General features: G+C 43.0%; 1 protein-coding gene across 7 annotated transcripts in view; it reads left to right on the forward strand.

Annotated features, from left to right (window-relative positions):
* LOC147032763 (MOB kinase activator 2-like) overlaps positions 1–23,924 on the forward strand; it is a 59,007-nt gene extending 35,083 nt beyond the window's left edge. For 2 of the 7 annotated variants that reach the window (XM_085870652.1, XM_085870654.1), the window contains 3 exons: positions 2,145–2,269; positions 18,328–18,583; positions 23,105–23,924. In XM_085870652.1, the coding sequence (XP_085726778.1) occupies positions 2,145–2,269; positions 18,328–18,583; positions 23,105–23,189 (466 nt within the window). In that variant the 3' untranslated portion in view covers positions 23,190–23,924. The other 5 variants (XM_085870650.1, XR_015055352.1, XM_085870653.1 and 2 more) reach the window with 5 other exon arrangements.
* Positions 23,925–25,777: the final 1,853 nt, after the last annotated feature.

Genomic DNA, 25,777 nt, shown 5'->3' on the forward strand with positions numbered 1-25,777 from the left:
TTCTTTCTTGCTCTTCAAGAGTTTCAGCTGTGCTGGATGCAGCTTTTGTTGCAGTGTTTTCCTCTCATCTTCGTTCTTGCTCTTGAGGAGTTTCAGCAGCTCTGGATGCAGCCATTGCTGCTGCGTTTGCTACTCACCTTGCTTCTTCCTGTTGAGGAGTTTCAGCAGCTCTGGATGCAGCTTTCTCGAGTCTTTTTTTTCTCAAGTTCACTTCTTGTACATTTCCTTCTTTTCGTAGGAGCCATCTTCTGCAAAATATAGGAGAGAGGTGGGAGAATGCAGCGGGGATGGGAAAGCAAGGAAGGGGGGAGGAGAGCAACGCCTCACCACACTTTGCAATACATCCCGGGAGGGAGAGAGTGAGGAGGGAGAAAGACAGAGAGATCATATACATGTATATATATATTTTTTTTTTACACCACATGGCCAAAGTATGTGGAGACACCCCTTATAATTAGTGGATTGGGCTATTTCAGCCACACCCATTTCTAACAGGTGTATAAAATCAAGTACACAGCCATGCAATCTCCAGAGATAAACATTGGCAGTCGAATGGGACGTAGTGAAGAGCTCAGTAACTTTCAATGTGGCACTGTCATAGGATTCCACCTTTCCAACAAGTCAGTTCATCAAATTTCTGCCCTGCTCGAGCTGCTCCGGTCAACTGTAAGTGCTGTTATTGTGAAGTGGAAATGTCTTGGAGCAACAACAGCTCAGCTGCGAAGTGGTAGGCCATACCAGCTCACAGGACTGGACCACCGAGTGCTAAAGTATGTAGCGTGGAAAAATCGTCTGTCAGTTGCAACACTCACTACCTAGTTACAAACTGGCTCTGGAAGCAATGTCAGCTCAAGTACTGTTCATCGAGAGCTTTATGAAATGGGTTTCCATGGCCGAGCAGCTGCACACAAGCCTAAGATCACCATGTGAAACTCCAAGCTTCGGCTGGAGTGGGGTAAAGCTCACCGCCATTGGACTCTGGAGCAGTGGAAACGAGTTCTCTGTCGTGATGAATCACGCTTCACCATCTGGCAGTCTGACGGACGAATCTGAGATTGGCAGATGCCAGGAGAACGATACCTGCCCGAATGCATAGTGCCAACTGTAAAGTTTGGTGGAGGAGGAATAATGGTCTGGGTCTGTTTTTAATTGTTTGGGCTCGGCCCCTTAGTTGCAGTGAAGGGAAATCTTCACGCTACAACTTACAATGACATTCTAGATGATTCTGTGCTTCCAACTTTGTGGCAACAGCTTCATCTCTGACTATTGAATACATTACAGATACACCCGACCTGGGGTTTTAAACAGTTATTTTCTCAATATTCATACCTTATAAACACACAAGCTACCACCTATCAGGAGGATGGGCAGGGTGGGAGTCCGGAGGGAGGGGGGGTGGGGTGAGAGGAGACAAGGGAAGGGCTGGGATGAGGGAGGGTAACAGTTGGAGTGGGAGTATGGAGGGGTGAGAGGTGGGGTGTGAGAAGGTGGGGTGGGGGTCTGTAGGGAGAGGGTGTGGGGTTGGAGGAGGGAGGGGAAGGGGAGGGGTGGGAGGAGTTGGGGGCTGGGGTTAGGGAGGGAAAGGGTGGGGTGGAAGTTGGAGGGATGGGGGGATGGGCTGTAAGGAGGAGGGAGGGGAAGGGCTAGGATGGGAGTCTGGAGGGAGTGGAGTTGGGTGGGAGTCTGGAAGGAGGGGGGATGGGATGAGGGAGGGAAGGACTGGGAGCAGGAGGGGAAGGGGTGTGGCGGGATGGGAGGTGTCAGAAGAATGGCTGGGAGGAGGAAGGGGAAGTGGTAGGAGGAGGGACCCGGCAACGTCGGGTAGCTTTTCTCGTGATGTAATAAATATAAAGAATTATAATATGAATAACATCCCACTTTTGTTCATGTAATTTTCATATTAGTTAGTGCCTTGACCGTTTTATTTATTTGGTCAGGTGATCGGAGTGGAAACCCGAAAGGAGAACACCACTTTTTAATTAGAAATTATTTTCCAAAGAATCCTTTCTGAAGAGTTAACTCTTAAAGGGAGGATTGTACATTATACACTTGATAAAATATGGTATTTGATTAATTTTTTTTTTTAGTAGTAGTAATGTGTTGGTTTCCCATACACAATGTCCATACTTTTCTGGTTGTTTCAGACAATACTTCTGGCATGATGACCGAGGAAAGAAGATTAAGTGTTCTGGCCCACAGTACGTCGACTATGTTCTGTCTTACATCCAGACGGCCATCACAGATGAACGGTTATTGCCTACCAAGTATGGTAAGCAATATTATAATAGTTACTGTTTATAAGTTAAGTCACAATTATTCTTCACCAATAATCTATTGATTATAAGAGAATCAATATTAGCATATTATTTTTTCAATAAATTTCCTCCAATGCAAAATTTACCTTTTTTACATCATGACAATGTACCTCCTCCTCCTCCTCCTCCCCCTCCTCCTCCTCCTCCTCCTCCTCCTCCTCCTCCTCCTTCTATTTACCTGACTATTGCTCATCACACCGGTTTGGCTGGTGGTTTGTTAAACTACCCCTGGGGATATATTCCCACCCATTCCTCTTCCCTATGTCTTCTTTATTATCTATGTACACTGTAAAAAGGTATTGTAAATTTTATTGGGAAATTAGGTTGCCAGTATCTTTTCATTGACTGTGCAGTATAATTCAAACGGGGTGCATGTTTGGCCAGCACACAAAGCATAAACAGACACATTTCAATACCAAACATGGAGTGCAAAATTAGACCTCCACATTCAATGGTGGATATGGGCGGAGAGGAGGGGGATGCAAGAGGCTTTAACCCCCCCTCCCCACTCTCACCCAATTTTCTACAATGCAATTTATTTTTTTTTACAATGCTTTTCCTGTGTTGAATATTTTGATTTGACTATTGTGCCTTCTTTCAATCCAAATACTGCTCATTCCTTTAAAAATATTCAAAGGCTCAAGCTCAAAAGAAAACTGCTTGAGATGTGCCACAGCAAGTTGGAAAAAAAAAATATCATGGGAATTAGGGGAGTATCTACGGAGAGTATCTGTGCACCACCCTCCTCCCCCCCACCCCCAGGACTCTACCAAACCAGCTTCCTTTTACGGTTCTATTACACATTGGAGATGTTAACAAATTTTTTTTACCAGCACTCTGCCGATATTCAAGATGGCATACAAAATGGGTAAAATCAAAGAATACGGTATATAACATCTCAAAAATGTGGCAAATTGGAAAAATAATCATTGGAATTTGGTTCCTGATCATTAGTTACTAGTTTCTGATAATTGGCTGTATACTGCAACTGTGCCTTGAAGGGAAAGGGAAAGAAAATCCCCCTGAAGAAGCTTGAAAAGAAGCCTCAATACCAAGACTGTTTCGCTAAGTTGGGGGATACCTGGGAAGTTGAGCAGAGTCTGTTTGAAGACCGAGAGGAGTTTGTGTGCTTCTTGTACGGGTTCCCTAGGCAGAGAGATGTCGATAAAGTTAGTGCTGTCATGTTGAAGAAAATGGTTGTAGAGGGGGAAGTGATTAAGTCATCGAGTAAAGTGGACTTATCTAAGCTACCACCCTGCAAGCATTCGCTTAGTCCTCACATCAGACGGGCAAACTACAGGGTAGCACAATGGAAACGAGCACACACACCCATGGTAGATATCCCACCTGCTACAAATCACGGATGGGTACGTTCCGATGGATACATTGAACCTGTATGGTCTGAGGGACCTATTTTGCCATGCTGCTTTCAAGATATATTAGCTGATGTCACCGAGGATGACGCATCTGACGATAAACTTGGAGATAATGACACATCTGATGATGAACTTGGAGATGCTGATGAATGCGACTACTCTAGCCTAGACTCCGATTCTGACAAAGACTGATTCTGACACTCCTGCAGGAGTCAAACCGGATGTATGAACTGCAGTTACAGGAGATAATTTGGAGATAGTCCTCTGTGGAATGCAATAACAAAATGGCATTGTATGAATTATCACAAGTGTTTCGTTGTATAATGAAAGTTTGCTAGCATAGTTTGATAAGCGGTGGGCAATCGTGATATAAAATGTCCATTTTAGTTGCATTTTTTCTGTTACCAGATATTCCTAGCTGGAATGCCATGCCGAAGTACTGGCAATTGTATGAATCATCACAAGTGTTCCTTGTATAATGAACGTTTGCTCGCATAGTTTGATAAGCGGTGGACAATTGCGATTATAAAATGTCCATTTTAGTAGCATTTTTGCTGTTACCAGATATTCCTAGCTGGAATTTCATGCCGAAGTACTGGCAATTGTATGAATCATCACAAGTGTTCCTTGTATAATGAAAGTTTGCTAGCATAGTTTGATAAGCAGTGGACAATCGCAATATAAAATGTCCATTTTAGTACCATTATTCTTTCATCAGATATTCCAAGGTGGAATACTATGACTTAGTACTCAACTTAAAAAAATAGCAACTGAATTACAATAACCAGATATTAGATACTAATGATAAGAAACAGTTGATTTGAATGATTAATTTGCAATTTTGTCACAGTTTTTGGCTGTTATATATAATTTTCTATGATTTTGCATATTTTGGTGGCCATTTTGGACGCCATCTTGGATTGTAAAAAATGGCACCAAAATGCAATCATCGGAAATTAGTTACTAATGACCAGGAACCAAATCCCAATGATTATTTTTCCAATTTTTCACATTTTTGAGATGTTGTATACCATAGTCTATGATTTTACCCATTTTGGCAGCCATTTTGGACGCCATATTGAATATCGCCAGAGTGCTGGGAATTTTTTTTTGTTAACATCTCAAATGTGTAATAGGACCATAAAAGGAAGCTAAGAAAGTTGGTTTGGTAGAGTCCTGGGGGGGGGGGGTGCACGGATATCCTCCGTAGATACTTGACTAAATGGATCCAATAATATAATATGAACTGGGGAGTTCATAGAAAATCTTACCCCATGCGGTCTTGAAAAAATTGACATGGGAATAGTCTTTTAAACTCATTCTTTGCATTTCCGAGCACGATCTGTATTTCCTACGAGCCGCAATTTTGGCTGAATCTCAATATTCCCCAATGCTGAGAGCAACTGGCACATTCGATTGGTTGAGGTGACTTAAAATTACGTAATATTTTGTCCACGTACTGCTAAAATGAAAGGTTTTTGGAAGAGGCAGGAATGTGATTTGTGTTCTTCAGAGTTCAAGTATATAATTCAATTGAAATAAAATAAAGATTCTAAGGCAGGGGTGGGGAACCTCCGGCCTCTGGGCCGTATACGGCTCGCGAGACCGTTTGATCCGGCCCGCGAGGCAATTCATAATATGGAATAGGCAAAGCCTAGAAGCGAACGTAGAATTCTTCTTACATTCGCTTCTTAAATATATCAAATTAAAGTCTTTTTGCAATGAAAAAAATAAATATTACCTTAACATTACCTTCACAACAACAACTACACCGCCTTGAACAGGATCTCATCTGCAAAAATAAATATTACCTCAACATTACCTTCACAACAACTACACCACCGAGAACAGGATCTCATCTGAAAAAAAAATTTCCTCAACATTACCTTCACAACGACAACTACACCGCCTAGAACAGGATCTCATCTAAAAAAAAATATTACCTCAACATTACCTTCACAACGACCACAACACTGCCGAGAACAGGATCTCATCTAAAAAAAATATTACCTCAACATTACCTTCACAACAACAACTACACTGCCTAGAACAGGATCTCATCTAAAAAAAAAAATATGACCTCAACATTACCTTCACAACAACGACACCACCGAGAACAGGATCTCATCTGAAAAAAAAAATTTCCTCAACATTACCTTCACAACGACAACTACACCGCCTAGAACAGGATCTCATCTGAAAAAATAAATATTACCTTCACAACAACAACTACACCACCGAGAAAAGGATCTCATCTGAAAAAATAAATATTACCTCAACATTACCTTCACAACAACAACTACACCACCGAGAACAGGATCTCATCTGAAAAAATAAATATTACCTCAACATTACCTTCACAACAACAACTACACCACCGAGAACAGGATCTCATCTAAAAAAAAAAATCCTCAACATTACCTTCACAACGACAACTACACCGCATAGAACAGGATCTCATCTGCAAAAATAAATATTACCTCAACATTACCTTCACAACAACAACTACATCGCTTAGAACAGGATGTCATCTGAAAAAATAATATTACCTCAACATTACCTTCACAACAACAACTGCACCGCCTAGAACAGGATCTCATCTGAAAAAAAAATATATTACCTCAACATTACCTTCACAACAACAACTACACTGCCTAGAACAGGATCTCATCTGAAAAAAATAAATATTACCTCAACATTACTTTCACAACGACAACTACACCGCCTAGAACAGGATCTCATCTGAAAAAATAAATATGACCTCAACATTACCTTCACAACAACAACTACACCACCGAGAACAGGATGTCATCTGAAAAAATAAATATGACCTCAACATTATCTTCAAAACAACTACACCGCCTAGAACAGGATCTCATCTGAAAAAATAAATATTACCTCAACATTACCTTCACAACAACAACTACACCACCTAGAACAGGATCTCATCTGAAAAAAAAATATTACCTCAACATTACCTTCACAATGACAACTACACCGCCTAGAACAGGATCTCATCTGAAAAAAAAAATATTTCCTCAACATTACCTTCACAACAACAACTACACCACCGAGAACAGGATCTCATCTGAAAAAAAAATCCTCAACATTACCTTCACAACAACAACTACACCGCCTTGAACAAGATCTCATCTGCAAAAATAAATATTACCTCAACATTACCTTCACAACAACAACTACATCGCCTAGAACAGGATGTCATCTGAAAAAATAATATTACCTCAACATTACCTTCACAACAACAACTGCACCGCCTAGAACAGGATCTCATCTGAAAAAAAAATAAATATTACCTCAACATTACCTTCACAACAACAACTACACCGCCTAGAACAGGATCTCATCTGAAAAAAATAAATATTACCTCAACATTACTTTCACAACGACAACTACACCGCCGAGAACAGGATCTCATCTGAAAAAATAAATATGACCTCAACATTACCTTCACAACAACAACTACACCACCGAGAACAGGATGTCATCTGAAAAAATAAATATGACCTCAACATTATCTTCAAAACAACTACACCGCCTAGAACAGGATCTCATCTGAAAAAATAAATATTACCTCAACATTACCTTCACAACAACAACTACACCGCCTAGAACAGGATCTCATCTGAAAAAAATAAATATTACCTCAACATTACCTTCACAATGACAACTACACCGCCTCGAACAGGATCTCATCTGAAAAAATAAATACTAGAAGCAAACGTGGAATTCTTCTTACATTCGCTTCTGACTTTACCTATAACTTGATCACAACTGTATACGCAATTTCCGGTTACTTCGGCCTGGATTCGGGATCAGCGATCAAATAACGTAAATCACGATTAAAAATTATTTTTTATGATGCTGGAGATACGGTATCTTTACTAAAATCAGTGGAGGAAATATACACCATGTCTGATATTATTTGGCTCTTTCATGCCTCCGATGATGCCTTTATCTCCCGGCATGCATCATTCCCCATGACAAAATCTAGAAGCAAAAAAAAACGGAAGCAAAAGGGTCATAGCCAACCACACAGATTCCAAATTGCCATGGTATTGTGTTGTTATTGTTGTTTTTTCCTATTCTCTCATGTGTACGCGTTAAGTAATATTCACAAGATAGAAATAAAACCCAATCGTGTTTATACACCGCACAGCGTTTAAAAACAACCGGAAGCAAAAGGGTCATAGCCAACGACACGGATTCCAAATCGTCAGGGGTATTGCGTTGTTGTTGTTGTTGTTGTTGTTGTTTCCTATTCTCTCATGTGCATGCGTTAAGTATGAAGCTCACTTCGTTCGCTAAACATAAACAAAAGCAACCTCAGAAATACAACACAAAAAAAAACTCCAGACAGCGATTATTTTTTCCTAAAAAAAAAGTAGATTAAATGGACAGCTAAAAACGGACAGCTGTCATCTGTCTGTTTCACGTTCAGGGTCAGTGAATGCAGCACGTGCGTAACGTAATGTGTGATCGCGTAATCTCATATCATCATTTCATTCAGTATATGCAAACATGGCGACTAACAAGAAAAGAAAGGTAGATGCGGAATGTCACACTTTCCAAGAGAAATGGGCAAACGATTATTTCTTAGTGGAAGTAAAAGGCAAGCCAGTATGCCTAGTTTGTCGGGAAGCGCTCTCGGTGATGAAAAACTCCAACCTCGAGCGTCATTACAGCTCGAAACATGCTAAACTGGACGAGTTGAAAGGACAAATGCGCTTGGATAAAGTTAACGCTCTTCGGCGGAGTTTTGGTGCTCAACAAGCAGTCTTCATAAGACTACAATCTGACCGAGACAACAATATGCATGCTAGTTTTGTGGTGAGTGAGCTAATCGCTAAGAAGCTGATGCTACATTCAGAAGGAGAATTTGTGAAGGAGTGCCTTGTTGCCGCTGCCGAGCTGCTCGCACCGGACAAAGTAAAATTGTTCCAAAGTGTCAGTTTGTCTCGAAAAACTGTCTCAGATCGGATTACTGAAATGCCACAAGATATTGAGGAAACACTGAAGGACACCGCAAGAGATTTCCAGTTTTTCTCTCTGGCATGCGATGAGACAACGGACATAACAAACACCGCCCAACTAGCCATTTTGTGCGGGGGATTACAGCTGAGTCTTATACGAGCGAGGAGTTGCTGTCTTTGCAAGCCATGCATGGCACCACCAAAGGTGAGGATTTGTTTGAGCAAGTTGTTTTGGCTATGAACAAATTCGAACTGCAGTTTGACAAGTTAAGTGGCCTGGCCACGGATGGAGCCCCAGCCATGGTTGGCACGCAAAAGGGATTGACTGCATTGGTCAAAAAATAAATGAGTCGTCTCAGTCTCGATCCAAGTGAGTTAGTTGTATGCCACTGTATCATACACCAAGAGAATCTGTGTGCACAGTCCCTGAAGCTCAAATATGTGGTGACAACTGTCGTTTCCACCATAAACGTCATCAAAAACAGAGGGGTGAACAGCCGCCAGTTCAAGGAGCTACTGAGTGAACTTGAGTCAGAGTACGGAGATCTGGTTTACCACTGTGAGGTGCGGTGGCTGAGTCGCAGAAATATGCTCACACGGTTTTACTCACTGAGAGAAGAAGTGAAACAGTTCATGGAGATGAAGGGGAAACCTGTCATGGAACTGAGTGATAGCAAGTGGCTGTGTGATTTGGGCTTCATGGTGGACATTACCAAGTACCTGTCAGAGCTGAACGTCAAGCTCCAAGGACCCAACCAGCTTCTCAGCTCTCTGCAATCAAATGTGAAATCATTTGAAGCTAAACTCAAGCTGTGGCAAGTGCAACTGGAAAGGGGAAACACTGTCCACTTTCCCACTCTGCAAGAACAAAAGCCTGCTGTGACATCTGAATATGCTCCTGAGTGTGCAAAACTCCTCCAGGCATTTGGAGAGAGGTTCCAGGACGTGAAAAGTAAACAAAGGGAACTGAACATATTTGCCACGCCGTTTAATGTGGAACCAACTGATGTGCCTGACAACCTACAACACGAAATCATTGAGCTGCAAAGCAATGACGAGCTCAAAGCTAGGTACAACAACCTACCTTTGCTCGAGTTCTACAAACTGAATGTACGTGCTGAGGATTTTCCCAATCTGAGGAGACATGCACTGAAGTTTGCATCACTGTTTGGGACGGCCTTCAGCTGTGAGCAGTTCTTTTCAAAACTGACTCTTGCAAAGACTCGGTTCCGCTCAAGACTGACTGACCAAAACCTGCAAAACCAGCTGCGAGTAGCATCATCATCACTACCACCTGACACCAAACGCCTCGCCAAAGAGAAACAGTTCCAGCCATCGCATTAGGTGAGTCCGATATATGTGTTCAATAATTTTGCATGGCCCTCGAAGGATGTTCTAAAAATCGAAATGGCCCTTGACAGGAAAAGGTTCCTCACCCCTGTTCTAAGGGTTTTAGAAAAAAAAAATTTTTTCGGAGGTTTACTGCCATTGATGCACCATATTTTTACACCACCTTATTTGACATGTTAAATTAATTATTCGTGCCTGTTGTTTGTGTCCTTGATGAAGTAGCTAAAACAGTAAGTTTGCTATTTGGAATAATTTTCAATATTGTTTGATGGCCACACAGGCAGACAGAGTAAATTTTTTTTTTAATCTCACTCCTTTCTTGTGTTCGGAACGAGATTCTGTACAATTTCCCAAATTTAGAGCCAAAATACTGCAAAACTGCAGGTTTGTGTTCCGATTTGTGTTCTCCAGTGTTCACAATGTAACATTCAATTGAAATCAACTTGTTCCTTGATCATAGACTGATGTCTGTAGACAGACATCAGACAAAGTGAACCACTTGCTTCACCCTGCTTTTTGTTTAGCGTGCGGGGTCATAATAGTAATAACTAGAAGGGTACTCGGTAGCGCGCATACCTCCACCACGTAATGCCTGATCCACAAGAACATATGGGGAACCATTACATTTTTGAAATATCATGTCATATATCGTTTTTAGTCCGATCTCTCAATGGTGAAGAAGCACTTAAAAAAATTAAACAATTTTCATATCCGGATCTGGATTCGGATCTTCACTAAAATCGAATCAATTCATCCTTGTCAGACACACAATGTGTCCACCAAGTTTCGTCCGAGTCCATCACCAACTCTTTGAGATATCGTGCTATATATGAGTTTAGCCCTATCTCTCAATGATGAAGAATCACTAAAAAATTTATCGGATCCGGATCCAGTTTCGGATCTTCACCAAAATTGAATCAATTTGTCCTTGTCACACACCCAACCTGCCCCCACCAAATTTCATCCAGACCCATCCACAACTTTTTGAGATATCCTGCACATAAACAAACAGACAAGCCGGTAGGCAGACATGGGTAGTCGACTACCCAATAGAACTTGACACGATGGGCCCGTTCGATGGGGAATGACCTGAGGATTAAGCACAAGAAAATTCATGATTCTAGCTTCAAGGGTTAATGCTGCAGATTGTTTTTTTGTTAAAATACCCCCACATTTAGAGGTTTTTCGGCCGTTGCTAGGCAACGGAGAGGTCCATAGCAACGGTTCTTTCTCACACATAACTAGGACATACCATGAACCTACCACACCAGTTTCATGTATATCTGGCTCATAGTCTCTGAGATATAACGAACTTCGTTTTTTTATTTTTTTTCGACCAGGGTTCATTCAAAGTCTATCTTCTCCGACAGTTTTCATAGGATCCGGCTGGAAATTTTTGACAATATGGCTGAATGTACTGCCCACAGTCGCTCGTGACCCGATTTTTAATTTTCGTAAAAATAAATTTTTTTATGATTTTTCAAAAATTTCAAAGTCCCGTTGCGAGGCAACCAAAGGGGCATTAGCAGCCAGTACCTACGTGGCACAACAAGGTCATAAACTGGTCCTACCACCCAAATTTCATCAAAATCGAACAACTGCAAGGGGGTCAAAAACCCCCGACAAACACACACAGGGACAGACCAACACCATGACCAACAAATAAGGGTAGATCAATCGATCAATAGATGAAAAAAAAAATTATCAAAAAAAAAAAATCGAATTTTTTTTTTTGACTCGATCGACTACCCAACAGACAGGGATGAAACCATAACCACCTTCCACCTTCGGTGGCAGAGGAAATAATATGTAATAATAGTAATCCTTAAAAAGGAACTTTGACACAGGAGGAGGTCAATTACCATCTGCTTGGAAGACAGCCAACATTATTTCTCATACAAAAGAAAGGTATAAAAAAATGGATCCCCTCAAATGCAATCCAGCAAGCCGACTCCAAAACCTAAGCAAGGTCATGGAATCAATAATTGCAGCTGACATTGTCTTTCCAATTCTCAAACAGTCTAATACTCTAATGTCTGATCATTTTGGATTCCTTCCTGGTTGCTAAATTTTGGATATGTTTCTGATTTTCGCTTAACATTGGATGGGGGCCCTGGTTCTTAATCCTGATGTCTGGTTTGTCTCTTTGGACATATCTAAGCTATTCGATACAATCTGGGACTCCACTCTGCTTGACAAGCTCTCTGGCTGTGTCATCTAAGGCCACTTCCATTCCTGGCTAACAGACTTCCTTGAATCATGCAGTTAGCACATAACCCTGAATGGAATCCTGTCATCTCATCTCCCAGTAGAGGTTGGAGTTTCCCATGGCAGCATCGTGTGCCTAGTCTTGTTCTTAATATACTTATATGACATCTCAATCTTGTTCCTTACATATGGAATGAAATGCCCTAGATAACCATTTTTGACTATTTGTAGATAATTCCACTTTATGTGGGAATGTACCCCCATCCCAATGACAGATTGGCAGCAGCTGACTCCCTCTCTGTTGATATGGAACTTATCAGATGCTGGTCTGACAAATGGAATATAGTACATAATTCAATCTAGGCAAATATCGTACTCTCATCCTGTCTCTCCAGGACCGTCTCATAAACCCGCCTAAATAATTCCACAATCAACCACGAGAAGAGATTCAGTCTCTTGAGCTTGTTTGCCTCACCCTCAGTCATAACCTCTTCTTGGAAGTCCATGTATTCAAGCAGGCCTCCAAGGACAGCCGCGGACTGGGCATCCTCCATCGCATCATATCATTCCTTGGTAAATGTATACTTCTCACGACCTACAAGGCCTTTATCGATAGCTTTATCCATAGCTCAATGGCATACTGCTTTCCCCCAGCTGGTGCCCTCCTTTCTCACCTCTTGCCTGAATGCTGTGAAATACAAAGCTCTCAACATCTCCCACAAATGTTTCTATGCACCAAGCCTGCTGCTCTCCCATCATAAACAGATTGGTGACTTCTGTTTTATTTTTTGCTACCTTTATTCTGATATTGCACCCTCTGTTCTTCTAACCCTCCACAGTTGTTCAAGGATGCATGCATTCTCCCATTGAATCCCTCCTTGTTAAACTTCCAAAATCCAGACTTGCTGCTCATCTCCACTCCATTGTTCTTATTTTCTCCCATTTGTGGAAGTAGGTTCAATGTCACTTTTCCTTCCATTGCTTCAATATAGGAGTGTACCACCATATCATGTCATCCTCCATCCCCACACATTATCCTTTTACTACCTTTTACCCCCAGACATTTACAGTGGACATTGCTATTTCCAAAGTCATGTTTCAGCCCATGCTTGAACATCCTTGTTTGCGGAATAATGGGCCTCACCCTGCCGCCTTTAGGAAACCCCATTTAAATGTACACACCCATTTTGAAGTTAACAGCCGTATTTATTTATTTCCTTTATCAGGCGCATCCTCGGTCACCACTGACAATGGGGTATTAAGGCACATCCTTGGTAACCTCGCTGGGGTCTGAAGCCACCATGTTTTTTGGCCTGCTCAACCAAGCCTTGACTTGGTAATGGCTGCAACAATTTCTTAACGATAGTTTTTTTTCTTCACTTTCCTCACTCATACACAACATGGCTAAAAGTATGTGGACACCGGCTCATCCAGCATCTTATTCCAAAATCATGGGCATTAATGTGGAGTTGTTCCCCCTTTGCTGCTATAACAGCCTCCACTCTTTTGGGAAGGCTTTCCACTAGTTGTTGGAACATTGCTGCTGGGATTTACTTCCATTCAGCCACAAGAGCATTCGTGAGGTTTTGCACTGATGTTGGGCGATTAAGTCTGGCTCGCAGTCGGCGTTCCAATTCATCCCAAAGGTGTTCGATGGGATTGAGGTCAGGGCTCTGTGCAAGCCAGTGAAGTTCTTCCACCCTGATCTCGACAAACCATTTCTGTATGGACCTCGCTTTGTGCATGGCAGCATTGTCATGCTGAAACAGGAAAGGGCCTTCCCCAAACTGTTACCACAAAGTTGGAAGCATATAATCATTTAGAATGTCATTGTGTGCTGTAACGTTAAGATTTCCCTTCACTCGAACTAAGGGGCCGAGCCCGAACCATGTAAAACAGCCCCAGACTATTATTCCTGCTCCACCAAACTACAGTTGGCACTATGCATTTGGGCAGGTATCGTTCTCCTGGCATCCGCTAATCTCAGATTCGTCCGTCGGACTGCCGGGTGGTGAAGCATGATTCATCATGACAGAGAACGCATTTCCACTGCTCCAGAGTCCAATGGCGGTGAGCTTCACACCACTCCAGCCGAAGCTTGGCGTTGCACATGGTGGTCTTAGGCTTGCGTGTGACTGCTCAGCCATGGAAACCCATTTCATGAAGCTCTCGAACAGTGCTTGTGCTCATGTTGCTTCCAGAGTCAGTTTGGAACTCGGTCGTGAGTGTTGCAATCGATGACAGACGATTTTTCCACGCACTTCAGCATTTGTCGGTCCCGTTATCTGAGCTTGTGTGGCCTACCACTTCGTGGCTGAGCTGTTGTTGTTCCTAGATGTTTCCATTTCACAATAGCAGCACTTACAGTTGACCGGGGCAGCTCTAATGGGGCAGAAATTTGACAAACTGACTTGTTGGTAAGGTGGGATGCTGTGATGATGTTGTCACGTTGAAAGTCACTGAGCTCTTCAGTATGGCCCATTCTACTGCCAATTATCTATGGAGATTGCATTGGCTGTGTGCTTGATTTTATACACCTGTCAGCAATGGTTTCAGCTGAAATAGCCAAACACACTAATTAGAAGTGGTGTCTGCATACTTTTGGCCCTGTAGTGTATTTTTGAACGCCTGTTCATCATAGCTACAAATCGCTGGGTACATTACAATGCTTCTAAAAGGCCGGAGAGCTCAGCGCTCATTGCTTTATTTCATTTCCACAGATGCAATCACCGTGAGAATCTCTTAAAACAAAGCAGAATTACAAAATTTAAGCTCTAAAGTCGAACTTACAAGCAGTTCCGACTCGTAAAAAGTGTTCATTTGTCCAATTCAGACATATTTAACATTGCGGACGTCTCTGGGAGGTGCCTGTTTAATATGACAGTTCGGTGATTGCTAATTGCATACCAAGTAAGCTTTTTTATCAACTGTTTCGTTGGAGTGCTTAAGCAACATGGCAAACACTCTACAATATTCACACTGTCATTCAATCCTGTATATCCATCCATCCATTGGGACCATACTCTGTGCAGAGCGTTGGTGCTGCCGCTGCAGTCTCCTTGGCTATTGGGTACAATCCTGGACGGGTCGCCACTCCGACACAGGATACCAGCATACCGGCACTCATTTTGTCGAACTCGGAAGGATGACGGGCAGAGTCAACCCCACCTGGTATTAATTCAACAGCCAAGTGGGATTTGAGCTCAGGATCTTACGATCCCAAGCCCACTGCCCTAACCATTAATCCAACACCAGGCATATGCTGTATATTGATCGACTTGAACAAAGTTCTGGGGTCACTCTCCTCCATTGACCACATGTTGTTATGCGGTGCAACAGGCAGTAGCTGGCTCGCTGAAAATGTGATATTTTATTTTCCACGACGTTCTCCCTTTTTGCATGATCTTCCATTATACGACCTGCCACTTTGGCATAGATAAATCTATTTATAATTCCAGCAATCTGTGTTTGTCTGTTTGTCTTTTTGTCTGTTTGTCTGTCTGTCTGTCTGTCTGTCTGCGACCGCCGTTTCTCGACGACCGTCGGTCCGATCTGATTGAAACTTTCCAGGAATATTGCCAGGGCCCCGCGGATGTGCTTTTCAAGGTTTGATATTAATCGGACGAGCGGTTCCCAAGTTACGGCCATTTATCTGTTGACCAATGACAAGACACGGTGCTATGACATCACGAATGATATCACAATTAATGTTTGTTTGTTTATTTATTTATTTATTTATTATTTATTTTGCACGATTGAAACTTGCCAGGAATATTGCTGGGGAACTGCGGATGTGCCTTTTCGAGGTTTGAGAGAGAGAGAGAGAGAGAGAGGCTGCACATACTGGCACTCACCTACGGGCCCGTACTAGTACAAATAAATATGAAACGTTTCACTTTTAAAAGTTTCTTCAATTGTTCCGTGAAGTGCTTGCTGAAGCCACTTGGTGCGTGTTCTTCCAAGTTTCAATGGCAATACCACGGTTCTCTACCAGAGGTAGGAAGGCAAAATAAATTATTTGATCACAATGAGTAGAAAATATTTTCCGTTAATAAATAATGAATCACCAAACCATGGCAGGAAAGCCGAGTGCTCTGTGTAGCCTGGATTCAAATCACGACCCAGCTATAAATTGTCATCATGGTGTTTCACAGGTAGGATGGATTCATCAATGTGTTGTCTCTCGGAGTGACTATAAACTGGACGTCACATCTGCTGGAATCCCTCACCCCTCTCCCTCCCACCACTACCCTCCCCTCCCTCTTTCCAACACTGACCCTTCACTCTCTCCGACCCCTACACTCCCCTTTCCTCTTCATGGGGGAGTGTAGGGGCACTACCTCCACATGTGTGGGTCAGTTTCATGAAGTGAAACAGAGACCTACGAGGTCTCAAAGTGTAAAGTGTGTGTGTGTGTGTGTGTGTGTGTGTGTGTGTGTGTGTGTGTGTGTGTGTGTGTGTGTGTGTGTTTGTGCACGTCGTTGATTGGTATCTACATATGTGGGTTTCAGAATGTGGAATGGGGTCCTCCAAGGGGGGCTCAAAGTGCCCACCTTCATTTCGGTAAGGGGTCACGATCCACGGACCAAGCTGTGAAGTTTTCTCTTTTCAACGTTTTGTGCCGAGGACTCTCTTCAGGATCGTCACTGAGTCCTGGACAGCTTCCAACTGTAGTTCGTTTGTATTGAAATATTCCCAGGAATGGTTTTTAATATCTCTGTGAGCTTCTTTGTCATCATTCCAATAGCTCCAACTATCACCGGTACGACTTTGGCATTCTTCAGCTTCGAGGATTTTTTCACTTCACGCTTGGGGTCTTGGTATTTGGTCATTATCTTGATTTCTGCATTGTTTAGTCCAAAATAACTGGTATTAACACCTCAATAAGCATTTCCTTCTTCTCTCTTTTTTGCACCTAAGTATGATATCTGGTCGCAATGCTTTGTTTTCGATGTTCACGCTCCATGGGATCATGAGGTGGTACGTGAGCGGTACTTCAATGTTTTCAGTGATTGCTTTTGGTTCATGTTCCCACAAATTCTCTGCAACTGGAATATCAAAGTTTTTGTAGATGTGCCAGCGGATTACTTTACAAACTCTGTTGTGCCGTTGTGTGTACAGCTGTTCTGACATGAGTTATTTTTTTTTGTGTGTGTGTTCAGTCATTAAGCATAACATATAATTCTCTTTGCCAACCCCACCTCCACCACTCATCTTTCTATCTTCTTTTTTTCCTCCCCCCCCCACCCCTCACTCCTTTTCTCTCTCTCACTCCCTCCTCACACCCCTCCATCCTGCAGTGTACAGCAACATTTGGTGATGCATCACTCTCCCCCCCCCTTCCTCACTCTTTCCCCCTTCCTACATTCCTCTCCCCTCCATCCTCTCCTCTCCCTTCCATCCTCTCCTCCCTCATCTCCTCCGTCTTATCCTCCCTCCCTGCCTCCTGTCTCTCCCCTCCCTACCTTCTCTCTCTCTCTCTCCCCTTCCTCCCTCCTCTGTCTCCCGTTCCGCCCTCTTCTCTCTCCCCTTCCTCCCTCCTCTCTCTCCCCTTCCTCCCTCCTCTCTCTCCCCTTCCTCGCTTCTCTTTCTCCCCTCCTTCACCCCACCACCCTTAACATCCCCATCAGTGAAGCGACGGGTTGTATTTGCTAGTATTCAATAACACTTGTTTACAAACATACTGCGGTTCATTTTATGGATGTGTTTTTTTTGTTTTTTACAGTCTGTCTTTTCACATGTTCATCCATATCTGCAGAATTGGTTTCCTGGCTTGTGAAAATTTTTCATGGATGATAGTCTTCTTAGGACTCATCAAATGACCGCCAGTAAATGTGGCCACCTTTTTCTTATGGCTAATATATTTTATAGTCGTTTTTATTCCTGCCGTATCTCAGGAATAGTTGAACCAATCTGGAAATATAATTTCAGTTTTGAATAACATCTCAATTCGAATTAATAAGGAGTCCATTAGTTAAGTTTCCATAGCTTTTAAGATGAATCTTACGCTTGTCGATTGAATATCCTAACCACAAGACCTTTCAGCGTTTCATTGCAATATGGATGATAAGCCCTTTATGCTTGCAGGCAGCAGCTTCCCCACTATGTTTGAGGCTCTTGTCAGGAATATCTTCAGGCTTCTCTTCCGCATCTTGGCACATCTTTATTGCTGCCATTACCGTGATGTACTCCAGCTGGACCTGCATGCTCACCTCAACTCTTTTTTCACTCACTTCGTTTACTTTGCTCGACACTTCCACCTTCTTGATGCCCGTGAACTTTCACCTGTGGCCGACCTCGTCGAATTGCTCTGCAGCTCACAGCAGTCCAATTCTGCTTCCAGGTGACCAGAACATTATCCGACCCAGTTCTGACATTCATGTTGATCTTTCTCCTCTACCTGAACTTAAATTATGATGGAAACGGGAGAATCTTTCCGAGGTGCAAGGTCAACCTCAGCCTTTCGTGGCCACTGATGAGTCAAACGCTAATATTGTGAAAGATTATCAGCGACTCAAATTTCAGCATGGCATTTGTCGTGGAGAAAGAGACAAAATAAGTATTTTTTTTTTTTTTTTCTGTGCTGATACCTCACTCCATGGTGCCCTCCCCACAGCCATGCACAATATGTGGCTTATCATGCAGAAAATGACGACACAGGTTATATGATAGTTCCCTCAGCTTCCTTTTGAATATGCAATAGTAGCTGCTGGTATTGATTGCCACATGGGCGAATTATGCCATCCACTAGAGGTGCTTCAGGAAGCCATTTTTATTCCAGCTGTCACTGGCAGGAAAAAATGTCATTTACTTGCATTTTTCCTTCCTTTTCTTCTTTTTTGCTCTATTTAATTGTCAATTTGCCAAAAAAAGAAAATGACAATAATTTTACGTGCCTTCTTTTGCACAACATATATTGCGATTATTTATCTATTTTACCATATTTCCAAGCGCATACTTAATTCCCTGTCATTGTTGTTGAACTGTTGCCATTTTCCATGTATTATCAATAAATCTTCAATGCTTGTACTTGATTACAGTAGAATGGAGTTAAGAGGAATTAGATAAGACATACGCCACTTTTACTTACCACTCCGATTGAGATGAGTGCTTCAAATTCAGAAAATGAATAGACTTCACATCCGATCTGATGAATACAGCATTCCCTACTCAGACCACCAGAATGTATTCATTGTTCTATGTTTCAAACATAGCGTTTCCATTGTTTGTTTACCTTCTAGAAAAATAAAAAGGAAAAGAATAATATGAGCGCTTTGTTGTTCGAGAGAAAGACTGCTTCTGTGGCTTGAGTAAATGCGAGCAATACTATTACTGTACTAGCATACAGTAGCGATAATAAATAATTTATGGTTTGATAATTTTCCGTTTATGTCCACATCTAACGTGTAACATACCGACAAGGGGGATTTAAGGTTAACCAGCATTTTGTTCGGGAAAATTTGAAAGTAAGGTGAAGTTAAAGAACCTTGTCCTTTTCTTCATTGTATTCCCCATTACACACTTGTCCCATTGATGTGGCAATTATGCCTTAAATCCAGAAGCAGAGTTCAATATATTTAGAGCAGGTGTACAACTATTTCAGGACATACACTTTTACATTCTCATCACTTTCAAACTTGATGCCACTCAGATCCTTCTTGAATGGTCTCGCAAAATGACAATCACACAGTCATCTGGACTTCTTGCAGATGGAAGCTTGGCTGCTGGGTAGCTATCAGCTGATAATGTGCCCCTATACTAGTACATTGGTATTCATTTTGCCAACCTTCAAAGGATGACAAAGCTGAGTCAACAGTGGGGAGCAGTGGAGTCGTCTCCCACTGAACACCCGGAATTTAGGTCGTGACTCCCGGATAAGTCAGAGTTCACGGGTCCCTTAGCGGACCGTGGTCGCCAATATTTTGACGGCGTGGAGTAGGGTTAATTGCCGAATTTCAATATACCTAAATACCCACGTCGTCCAACTACCGGGGAAAACCACACCCTCGACGGACCTCGGGTGGAACGGACCGTTTACCGAGCCCGATCCGGGTGTAAACCGAGCGGGGATTACCAAGATCCGTCAGTCAAAATGAATAATTTACGGCACGAACGGCCTTACTAATTCTCAATACGCACCATACTAGGCCAATGGGAGAAAGCACAGAAAACGAGCTGGTACATTTAACGGGTTTATTTATAACAATAATCGGGGAGGGGGACACAGAGCAGAGTTATCACGAATAACGAAATGTAATTTACAATGAACAAAGCACTTAACGATTCTACTTACACAGACTGGTGCCACACACGCGCGCGCGCGCACACACACACACACACACACACACACACACACACACACACACACACACACACACACACACACACACACACACACACACACACACACACACACACACACACACACACACACACACACACACACACACACACACCCAAAAGAAACTGGACCCCGTGGGTCTTTAGTTGGTAGAGCTGGGCCGGGGTACCTGTCCTGCCTCGTGCCATCTCACCGACCCTAACCACCACTGTGGGACTCGAACCCACGACCCGAAGTCCACGGCCCACGACCCTGGCTGCTCGGTCACCAGACTTGCCCTCCAAAGGACCGCAGGCCGCTCCAACCACGACCACGACCGTCTGCCGAGCCCTCGTCGACAACCACTCAGCCACGACGACAAACCACTCTGCAATCGCCACGATCTCCTCTCTCTTGAACCCTGGTCCTGACAACCACACTACTCTTCTGAGGTGGGAGGGGTCTCTTCTCCTCGCCACTCACCTCCTGATTGGACAAGGGGTTGTCGGACGACTCGTGGTCACCTCCCGATTGGCTGGGGCGTGCGTGTCATGCTTGCCCTTCGCTCATTCACTGGAGGAAACGTCCATGCCCTGCCTTGGTGCGGAGCCTCGATCCAAAGCGACAGAGACTCCGCCCATGTCCTCAGCCAAAAACACGTGGGCAATGGCGACTGGGTCGAGTGAGGGACGGTGGCGTTGTTGTTGTTGTTGTTGTTGTTGTTGTTGTAAAAACCTAACTGAAAAATAACTCGCAGCGCACACACGAAATTCCCATTAGACATAGGGGATGGATTCTAACTATAAACACATACTTATCGAAATAACTGAACTACGGGGACTCTGGCTGTTTGTGTGCACAAGGCTTCCAAATCCGTAACAATATATCGGACCTCATAACACCTGCTTCCATATTAATGTATTTATCATGCATTGGTGGTTTTTAAACCCATTTCACCAATCATACACACTTCTCCATCAGAGACATGGATCACCAAACTGTTCAGAATTCATCAAGTTTGGCATTTTTGTTCATCAGCGACTTCTTCCTTGCAAAAATCTTGCCTCCCCATCCCCCCCCCCAACCTTTCCACCAAATGGCATACTGCTTGCCACTGTCTGGGAGATACCAGAATGCTTTGCACAACTTTACTTCACACAGGAGTTTTCAGATGATGGCACCATCCCTCTTCAAACTTTCAACAACCTTTCTTCTTTTACAAATCCCAAAACATGAAGTTCAGGGTGACCTTGAGCCATGATCTTAAAATCCCATTCATGAGTCTTTGACACAAGAAATAAAAGGATTGAAGTCGTAATTGCTTTGTTGAAAGCTCTTCCTCCTCACCCGTGGGTCTTTAGTCGGTGGAGCCGGGCCGGGGTACCTGTCCCCTCATCAAAACAGCACATAATGTTTGGATTCTTTTCACCCAAAATTTGTCATTCGCTTCACTTCGGACAGTATTTTGCTGAACTCGAGATCCGAGTGAGGTTGTTGTTGTCTACTATCCCTGGTCTGTTCTGCTTGAACGGGCTCGCGGCATGGAAATAGCCGTTGGATCTCTCGGGAGTGACCAGAGTGAGGTCGATCACGACAGTGGAAGTACTGTAAAGCATTGAAAGATGTACAACCACAAACATCCTGCATTCTGGAAAATGAAGAAAGACAAAGACTTAAGAACGATTGGACGAGACTTTGATTGTTCAGTGGGTGGTAAAACCCCCAGGCAGGTTGCTCCAAGACTTGGGTCACCAGAATGTCTCAGCAAAACAAAGGGAACGTTTTAATGAAAAGGCTTTCATACATGATTCGGCAATCACTCGATCTGGTAAAAAATTACCTTGTTTGACTGCAAAGGTCAAGGCTCATAGAAGAGATGGACAATATCATGGTAAGAGGCCAACCCTGAAAATGGAACAGGGAGGCATGATAGGTGAGGGCCATGCAATCTTATAAGGTAATTGCATTCACAAAAAGCAAAAGAAGTAGAAAGAGGGGAATAGTCAGTGAATTGAGAAAATATGGATTGGATTGGATTGGGAGACAACACGAGATGATGGTCCATTGTTTGCTGCCAACGCAGAAAAGGGATTTTGCCTCCCTTTCACAGACTAGGGGAATGGGACAACTACCCCTCGACTCACCTCGTTTATGAGCAATGGGGTTAGCCTGTTTTAAAGAATTTGTGGTGAATAATAATAAGATATTTAAGTATTTACATGAAAAGACATGGACAGGCTGGAGAAGGGTTTGGTGAGGTGGGGTGGGTGGTTAAGGGGGGCTCAGTTACTCGTCTTTGGTACTTTGTTTAATATGAACACTTGACTTGTTCCCTTTTAAAATGTTTTATCATTAGGGGCAAGTCCATCCTCATTTTATCTTAGTGTTTCATGTTAAATAGAAAATGTAACTTGGCTGTTTTTTCACATCAATGTTTTGTATACTCATTCATTTTGTGTGCATCATGTGGCTGCTGGTTCGATCATTGCTAGAAGCACGGATGTACCGCTGATGCAGTTCCCCATCTCCCCCCCCCCCCTATAGGTTAGAGCAGGAATTTGCAATTTGTTCCAGGGTGGTGATGATAACTCAGCTCCTCTTCATGAAAGACACCACGAGGGATCTTTAACCTCCTCCAAACAAGCAGTGCTGGCAGAAGGGTCCTCCGGCTTAACGTCCATCCGAGGGACAGTCGAAAAATTAATGAAACACCCTGTCTGCGAAACACCTGGATCACAGTTTATAGTTGAGTCGAGATTTGAACCCAGGCAAGACAGCTCAGAGGTGAGTGCATAGACCTCTTTTAGGTATCCCTGGCAGCCCAGTACGATGTAGTGGTACAGAGTCAATGCTGTCCATTAACATCTCTGATTGATAGCAACTGCTGCCTACGAAGAAAATTTCTATGGTTAAGGGTTTCACTAATGACTTTTTTCACTTATTAACAAGAAAACAGAGCATGTGGTCCTCTTATTGCCATATTATAGCACATCAGGCTTTGTTTCGATGCCCTGAGCAAGTTTTCCGCAAGGTTCCCCCAATTGTTCGCGAAGGTGAGAACATCTTGCTGATTTAATAATACATACACTCATCTTGTCTGCTGTCTGCACAATACAAGAAAATGACAATGGTTGAGTTTTAAAGACAAAGTTTGGATTCTTCATTCATGAGAGCAACCTGGTAGAGTCAAATGAGCAAACAAGTATGTAGAGCTGATTATCTGACTTTGATGTCATTTACCGTTTTTTAAAATGTTTTTTTTTAAACTGTTTTGTAACTTGCATTCATAAAATGGACTGAGGCCTATGGATATACACTTCGTTTGTCCTGCTAAATTATGAAAATAAAGCTTCCTTTATACGTCTTCAACGTCTCTTGTATGACTCCTGTAGGCAACTGTTTCTCACTCACAGTTACCCTTTTATAAGCAAAGACCAATTAATAGAATCCACAGTATGATCATTAAGTGGCATCCATTGTAGAACCATTGAAACTGATTGAAATGAGAAGGACCCAACATGGTGGCACCTTGTTAACTAAAATGGCACCACAGACAACTCCACTCGTGAGAAGGCCGAATGTCTCAATTCCGTGTTTGCTTCCAAATCTTGTGTCTCCAAACCCTCACTCGATGTACCCAACCTACCCTGTCATACCCAACTGCTCCTGGACTCTGTGTATTCTGAATGTGTGAAGGTGGAGAAGTTTCTGTCAACTCTGATTCTGCTACTGGACCAGACAGCATCAGCTCACATGTCCTAAAAACCTGCTCTACTGTTCTTGCACATCCTCTTGCTGCAGTCTTCACCAGTAGCATTTGTCCTAGGTCATCTTCCATTTGCTTGGAAGTCAGCCAACTTGAGATCAGAACCATTTCCCTAAATAAACACATCTCAATACAGTCTGGCATCCCACCTTTCTCTCCAAACTCTCTGCCTAATGTATCCAAGGCCAACTCCACTCTTGGGTTACTGACTTCCTCTCCTCTCATTGCCAACATGTGGCTCTCAACATATTCCTTTCATCTCTTCTCCCAGTTAAGGCTGGAGTGCCCTAAGACAGTGTTCTGAGCCCTGTCCTATTCCTAATCTTCATCATCTACATCTCTCGAACTCCCTGGAAAATCCTCTATCTATTTGCTGGTGACTCCACTCTCTGTCCTGACATCCCTAATCCTTCAGAAAGGCAGGCAGCAGTCTATTCCCTCTCTTCAGATCTTGATAGAATCTCAAGCTGGTGAAACACTTGGAATATGTCTTTCAATCCTGACAAATCTCACTTTCTCTCCAAAAGGACCATCCCATCTGTTTTCTTCACAATCCTCTTGAAGATGTTCTGTCACTCAAATGTTTGGGCCTCACCATCAACCATGATCTTTCTTGGGCAAACCACATTTCTAAGTTTGCCTCCAAAGCCAACCACCAACTGGGCATCCTCTGTCGTGCGAAGTCCTTCCTTGGCACATCTGAACTCTTATCCACATACAAGGCCTTCATCTGCAGATTGGAGTACTGCTCTCCCCTATGGGCTGATGACCCGACCTCACACCTTGCTCCGGTTGACACCGTGGAAACCAAGGCCTTCGAGATCATTACAATCCCCTTCTGGCAAAACTCTGAAAATCCAGAATCACTGCTCACCGACAATCATTCCTTCCTCTTTCTTCCTACCTATGGTAGCAACTTCCACAGTCTTCATTCTCATTCCTCTCTCCAGGTCTTTCTGGAGGAGGCATGTTCACCACCATCTCAGATTCGTCCCCATACAAAACCACGACCTTTTCTATCCCCATTAATCCTCCCCAAGCCCACCCCTTTCCTTCATGAGAGTTTGGTTCTGGATCCATCCACTCCTACCCCTCATTCCTCCCCACATCCCTTATTTCGCCAAGTCTCCCTTTATTTTGTCCCTCTACCATGTTGTTGGTGTTTTCCTCTCGATTTAAACTGTTGTTTTTGTTTTGTTGTATCCTGATCCATCCTGTGTCCTCGCTCTTCCATGAGCCTTGACTTTGTATATAAAAAAGTCATAAAAAATCATTTTGCATGACACTTGGTAAATATATTTGAAACATAACCCGCTGTCTACTGAAAGTTTATTCTCTCAATCCACCGTTCTTGCTTCAGACAATACACAGAAATCTCGATGAGTTGTTCTTCATGGGGAGGCATTGTCTTGTACGAGCTGATCTTGGCCCTGATACTTGTATGACTGAGT

The sequence above is a fragment of the Eptatretus burgeri genome, chromosome 2, assembly GCF_056783735.1.
Source record: "Eptatretus burgeri isolate ZD-2024b chromosome 2, Ebu_testis_v1, whole genome shotgun sequence".
NCBI classification, from domain to species: domain Eukaryota; kingdom Metazoa; phylum Chordata; class Myxini; order Myxiniformes; family Myxinidae; genus Eptatretus; species Eptatretus burgeri.